The sequence below is a fragment of the Micropterus salmoides genome, unplaced genomic scaffold (genome assembly GCF_014851395.1).
Source record: "Micropterus salmoides isolate LMB-PRFRI ecotype aquatic unplaced genomic scaffold, ASM1485139v1 Ms_hic_scaffold_6, whole genome shotgun sequence".
NCBI classification, from domain to species: domain Eukaryota; kingdom Metazoa; phylum Chordata; class Actinopteri; order Centrarchiformes; family Centrarchidae; genus Micropterus; species Micropterus salmoides.
The window spans coordinates 3963078-3969176 of NW_024044348.1; the positions used below are offsets into that span (position 1 = coordinate 3963078).

General features: G+C 38.6%; 1 protein-coding gene across 4 annotated transcripts in view; it reads left to right on the forward strand.

The window, feature by feature from the left end:
• Positions 1-5772, forward strand: part of LOC119890472 (tetraspanin-18-like) — a 45326-nt gene extending 39554 nt beyond the window's left edge. For all 4 annotated transcript variants that reach the window (XM_038701767.1, XM_038701766.1, XM_038701769.1 and 1 more), the window contains 3 exons: positions 72-239; positions 1511-1594; positions 3989-5772. In XM_038701767.1, the coding sequence (XP_038557695.1) occupies positions 72-239; positions 1511-1594; positions 3989-4036 (300 nt within the window). In that variant the 3' untranslated portion in view covers positions 4037-5772. The remainder of the gene's footprint in view (positions 1-71; positions 240-1510; positions 1595-3988) is intronic.
• The last annotated feature ends 327 nt before the right edge of the window (positions 5773-6099 follow it).

Genomic DNA, 6099 nt, shown 5'->3' on the forward strand with positions numbered 1-6099 from the left:
TGTGACAATAATACTGACAACATCCAAACCTACAATATGCTGTTTCTCTCCCGCCATGTTTCTGTGTACAGTTCGACTGCTGCGGCGTAAGTGGCCCCGAGGACTTTGAGGAGAGCCTCTTCAGGCTCCTCAGCCCCAATAAATTGGTCCCTGAGGCCTGTTGCCAGAGGAACGATTACACCCGAGACATCAGCGTGGAGCAGTGTGTGAGCGGCAGCGTGGCCTTCAGGCACAATAAGGTCATTAGAGAACACACCTTTTCCTTATGTCAAGTTTGAGAAATGTCCACAGCTGAGGGCAAAAGCACCTGAAAGACCCTTTTAAATAAAAACTTCACTGAAATAATTGTTATCAAAGATGCATTAATGCCTGAGCAGCATTTCATTTTTTTGTACTTTATGCACTGTTCAGGCCTGCAGCGACTACACAAACAGTGATGTCAGCAACAAAATGCAGTTCTTCAGTTTTCATGGCTGGTTAAATTCATGAACTAATTGGTTGTAATTTAAGTATATAGTAAATTATATCTAAAATATATGTAAATATGTGAATTGAAAGTAGCTTGATCACTCAAGTCCACAGTTACTGAAATTTATATTTTTTGATTTATAGGTAGGTAGCAAACAGTGAATTTAGAAAGTAGTAGTAAAAGTAAGGTTTTTTTTTTATGAATATCTTAATAGAATAATAGATATAATTTGTTCATTTCAACATTTATTGAACATTTGTTATATTGTGATTTTGTTGCCCGGCCGACTGCTCCAGATTAGGATGGGTTAAATGCAGAGAACTAATTGTGCATGCTTTAAACTGTGTATAAATTAAAAGTTTAACAAAAAGTTTATTTAAGGCTGGATGTGGCTATATTACCAGCTAGCTGTCTCCCTTGCTTTAGCTGACTGTCTGTGTGACTGTGATGGCAGGTAGATAATCAGAGTGCAGTTACTGTAATTTAATTTCATAGATTGGTTTGTTATGTGGCATTTACACTTTTGTAGTGATCTTGGGAAATGCATATTCCCACGGTATATTAAGTTTTATCTGGTAAAATAAATAAAAAATCATTTTTTATTCATCGTTTCTGGTCTGCAGTTAGTCTTTGTATATGACTGTGTATGACAGCAGCTCCAATCTAAAACCATTTCTGGCTAGTGTTAAATATATATAGTTATACTGTAGAGAATAATGCAGCTGAATGACGTCTGACAAACTGCACTCAACTCTCAACTCACCAGCCACTTTCTGAAATCTACAGCAGAACCCGATGTCTGTTTCTATTTCATTCATTAATAAAGGTTCCATCTAAACCAACACGTTACTGGCTGAGATAACGTGTTAATTAGATTGTACTCTGCACAGAATAATGGAATTAAACATTGCTTTTCTTTGTTGCATTATATTTGCATTATATATCCCTGCTCTCTAAATATCCCAATATTTGTCAAAAACTACTGAAAAGTTCATAACCACAGTTTTGTTCTGTTTTGTTCTGTGTGTTTTATTCATGCAGGGCTGTTACTCAGCGATGGTGGACTACTTTGAGACGTACATCTACGCAGCCGGAGCTCTGGCCATCGTGGTGCTGACAATCGAAGTACGTATTGTGTGTTCTCCGCCTTTTATATTAAGATACTGAATAGGACAGTGATTTTCTCAAAGTTTACTTATTCTGGAGCATAAAATCCCCGCGAGCCGCTCCGCGCTGGTCTCTAGTATATTTATTAATTCTGAACGTGTCTCATGTCCAAACTGCACCAAACGTGACACTGCTCTCCCTTCGGTCCAGAAAAGAGAGAAAAAAGAGATGAATTCAGCACTGAATTTATCTTCTAGCAAGTCCTGTGTGTCTCACACACTGATGTCTCCTCTTCCTCTGACCCATAGAGCTCCGTTGTTGTCCAACAACTATTAAAACCCATCAGTGAGCCTCACTGCTGCACTGGGTCACAAGATCCTTCATCACCATGAACACACACACTGTAGTTTATTCTGACCCTACATACACCGTCCTGCTGCCTGAAATACTCACTATAGCACCACATGTGGATTCATCCGCTGCTGAAAATAGTCCCCAACAAATGTACTATTTCCTCCTGTTTTTGTTTTTATGATAAGGAAAGGAAGTCAGAAATGATGGTTGTATTGTTGGTTTTGATATTTTTATACATCAAATTTAGATTAATACCAGACTTATCTGTGAGTAAACAGTGATTTAAACTGTTCCTGAAAGCTTTTTTTATTTACTTTATGATCACCAGCTGTGTGACACGTCTTTCCAAAGACAAAACCTTTGGCACACAGAAATTTATGCTTCCTATATTATGTTCCTTAAAAAAATATGAGGAAGAAATGGGTGTTTAACATGCGCAGCGATAGCTACCATGGATGAATCCTCTGAAAACTTCATCGCACCCAACTAGGGCTGCAACAATTACAGATTATATTATAATTTCACAACACTAGAAATGATTTGGGTTGATTTTTAATATTTAATTAAATTAACAATTATACCTCTATACTATGTAAGTATTATTAATATAAGACTAATGGTAACTTTATTTATCCTCTAGGGGAAATTTTTATTAAGGAGGGGAATAAACTGAATTGTTATTATCATGAATTCACATCCATACGTTTAAGTTTTTTAGTTGAAAATGATAGAAAGAAATTGAGAACATCTCTCATGCTGCGTTATTAATAATTGAAATGCAGTTAATTGGTATAGTCCTGGAAGTCTATAAGCTCCTGGTGTTGTTGTAGGTACCAAAACCGTGCTGCCTGCCAGATCCTACTTCTGCACATGCGCAAAAGTGGTGCTGTCTGTCAAAGAAGGTTACCACAAATGTGCTTTTTCATAATTACTTGTGTGTTGTCTATGAAGATTCTCAGTCATCCAGGTCATAGTTATCCAACGAAGGTTAAAATCAAGGGCAACTGGACTTGGTTGAAGACACTGGAAGACATTTCAGGGAAACTCAGCTATTTAACCTCAGTGGGGTTAAATAGCTGAGTTTCCCTGCCAGTCAGTCAGAACTGAAGAAGTCCTTTGAATGAGGGACGAAACGTCTTCCAGTATCTTCAACCAAGTCCAGTTGCCCTTGATTTTAACCTTCGTTGGATACTTGTGTGTTGTTGTCTGTTCTCATCTCAGGGCGTCAAATACTGATGCTTTCGGAAAGGCTGACAAAGCGTTATTTGACCATAGTATTTGATGCAAAAGGTGGTACCCATCTGTGTCTGTATAAGACAACCTGTCTAGACCGGAAGCGCTAGTAGCTAGCTAGGTAGCTAGCTATGCTAGTATAAAATAGCGTTGACAGCTTCCCAAAGCCCCTTACCCTAACCATCACAGGGGTGTGTGCCTAAACCTAAATCAGCAAATGCATATGCATGTCGACCGGCTAACCATACAGTTGTGCACATTGGCCATGCTAGCAGCTAGGGTTAGCCTCCTTTGTGTTGCTACTTTGTTAGATTGTTGTCATTATTAGAAATTAAAAATGTACTGTTGAATACGGTTTTTTATATCTTAAGTATATTCCTATTACATCATAGTGAACCGTTAAAATTAAAAAAAACATTTTGTTATTTTGATTTTAGTTGGATCATTTTGAATAGGCGTAGGAACAGGAGCAGCACTTTAAGCGGGTGCACCGCTCATGTAACCGTTTCTTTCCCTGCAACAGCAACACTCGGTGTAGCGGAACCTTTACAATTAATTAACCGTGATGTTTTAACGCGCGGTTACACACAGTGTTTGACAGGATCTAATCAGATATAAAGACCTTTTTTAAAATTCGCCGTCCCCTCACATGATTTCCTCCTATTTGAGTAACGTTTGTTTAAAATTTCGACAGACTAACATGTTGTTGGTTTTGGTCTTTTCATTGGATTTGCTGACAATAAGAAAAAAATAGAACAGCAGTAGTTTTATACCGTCCATCTGTTTCTCTTCTAAGTTTTAAGATGTGTCTCGTTCTCTCCGCAGCTTTTCGCCATGGTGTTTGCGATGTGTTTATTCAGAGGCATCCAGTAACGGCTGCGTCCACAGCAGCAGCAGCAGCCATCAGAAAAGCACAAGCAGAAGGAAAACTGTATAATATGAAACGTATTTGTACAGTGATTTGTGTCTCATTGGTTTTGTGGACATCATTTTGTACTTCACAGCAGCAGCAGGGCGGTTCAGGCGCTGCTTTGGGCACAACAGACACACACAGGAAGTAATCCGCGACCTGAGGATGAGGTTCTGCACATTCTGCGTCAGTTTTCTCAAAAGTAAAGGATTAACACTGGTGCTACAAGCTAAAACACTGAGGGCAAGCCAGGTTATACGTGGTCTCCTCACCACAGAAGTCACTTCGGTCCAGCAGACTGGCCCTATAGCTGGAAACACACCACACCGTTTATAACCAGATTATAACCTCGGTTTGTCCATGATGTCTGTAGTTCGGGCACCGCGGACTATCAGCACATTCTGTCTCGCCTCAGAACGGTCGAAGCTGGATTATATAAAAAAAAATCTAGGAAATGTGAAGATGATCGTGGATCGTAGTTTGAGCTGATTAGCAATCAGAACTCAGTGGGCCTCATGCAACAAAATCTTTGTGTTCTCATCATCTTTTAGTTTTTACTTGTTCCAAGTACTAATCTTAACTGTACAAACTTGTAGTTAATCGCTCGTTTGAACTTGATAGAATTATCTACGTCACCCAAATCAATGGAGACAAGGCCGTAGAATCATTCACAAAATGATCATGAAAGAGTGAAAAGAAGGATTTCACTCAAGTCTTTCAGACATCAGCGTCTGTAGTCAGAGGGACAATTAGAAAACATTAATCAGCTTCCAACAGTGTGTCATTAGGGCAGATCCATACTGTGATAGAAAGAAAGAACGTCTGGCTAAAGCCACAATCTGTTTAACAATCACAAAAAACTTCCCAGAGATGTAAAATCTGCCTCCTAGCTAAATAAACCGCCCTCAGTCTTATGGATCTGTCGCTCAAAGTGGACTTCCTGAAGCAACACAGCCCTCTGCGTTGATTTAAAGCAGGCCACAACCGACAAGTTAGATAGCAAGAGCATATATTTTAATTATTTTATTCAACCCATCTTTAACCAGGTAAGGCCCGGTGAGATCAGTGATCTCTTTTACAAGGGCGGCAGCATAAGAAAGGTTACAGACAACAAAAAACCACGAGAAACATTCACACATAAAAAATATCCCGTTACATGTGACATTAAAATGCTGGAGGGGAAAAAACAGCTGCTGTGCCAGTAAAACAAAAAAAACTTCTCAAACCTCTCAGTAAAGATCACACACATACATTTAGTTTTACTTAATTATTTCAGTTGTTTTCTGTTACATGTTCAAACTCTAAATTCCTTCAGATTAAAGCGTTCTGATTCTCGAGTATAACAAGTGTTTTCCCTCCATAGAGGAGAGTCGAACTCTAAATGTTTCTTGCATGAGGCTTATTGTTCAAGTCATAAATCATTAAACGTGATTCAGAGTCTCCTCACAGTCACAATGTTTGTTTACAAGAGTCTGTACACTCACGCGGGGTTCAGTGTGAAGTATTAAGATAACGGAGTGTTCAGTATTTAAGTTTATCATGGAGCGTGTGTGCGTTTACATGTAAATATGCCTCAGTAGGACTGCCAGTGTGCGTTTCCCTCTTTGTGCACAGTAATAATGTTCATTCTGTCGGTAGGTATAAAGTTGATTTGTATAAATGGAACTGACTGACATTAAACTGATGTCTGTGATTTTTAGTTGTGTAACATTTGATTTTTCACACACGCGCACATTGTCTCATCTGCTATATTGCCACGAAAACATTTTTACTCTCCCAATCACGGGATGAGTTTATAAATACAGAATCATATGCAGAACAAAAAAACAACATGTTATTGGAATCATTTTTGGGGACATGAAGATGTAAAATTTCTAGTATTTTAAAAAGACCCCCATTTGAAAAGATTTTGTCCCAGGGTCACCCGGATTTTAGCTTTCAGATGTTTTCGTACAGAAAGTTTGACCAGAATAGTCGTACATTCTGTCGTGTTACTTATGGATGGAATTATAGTGAAAATAAATGA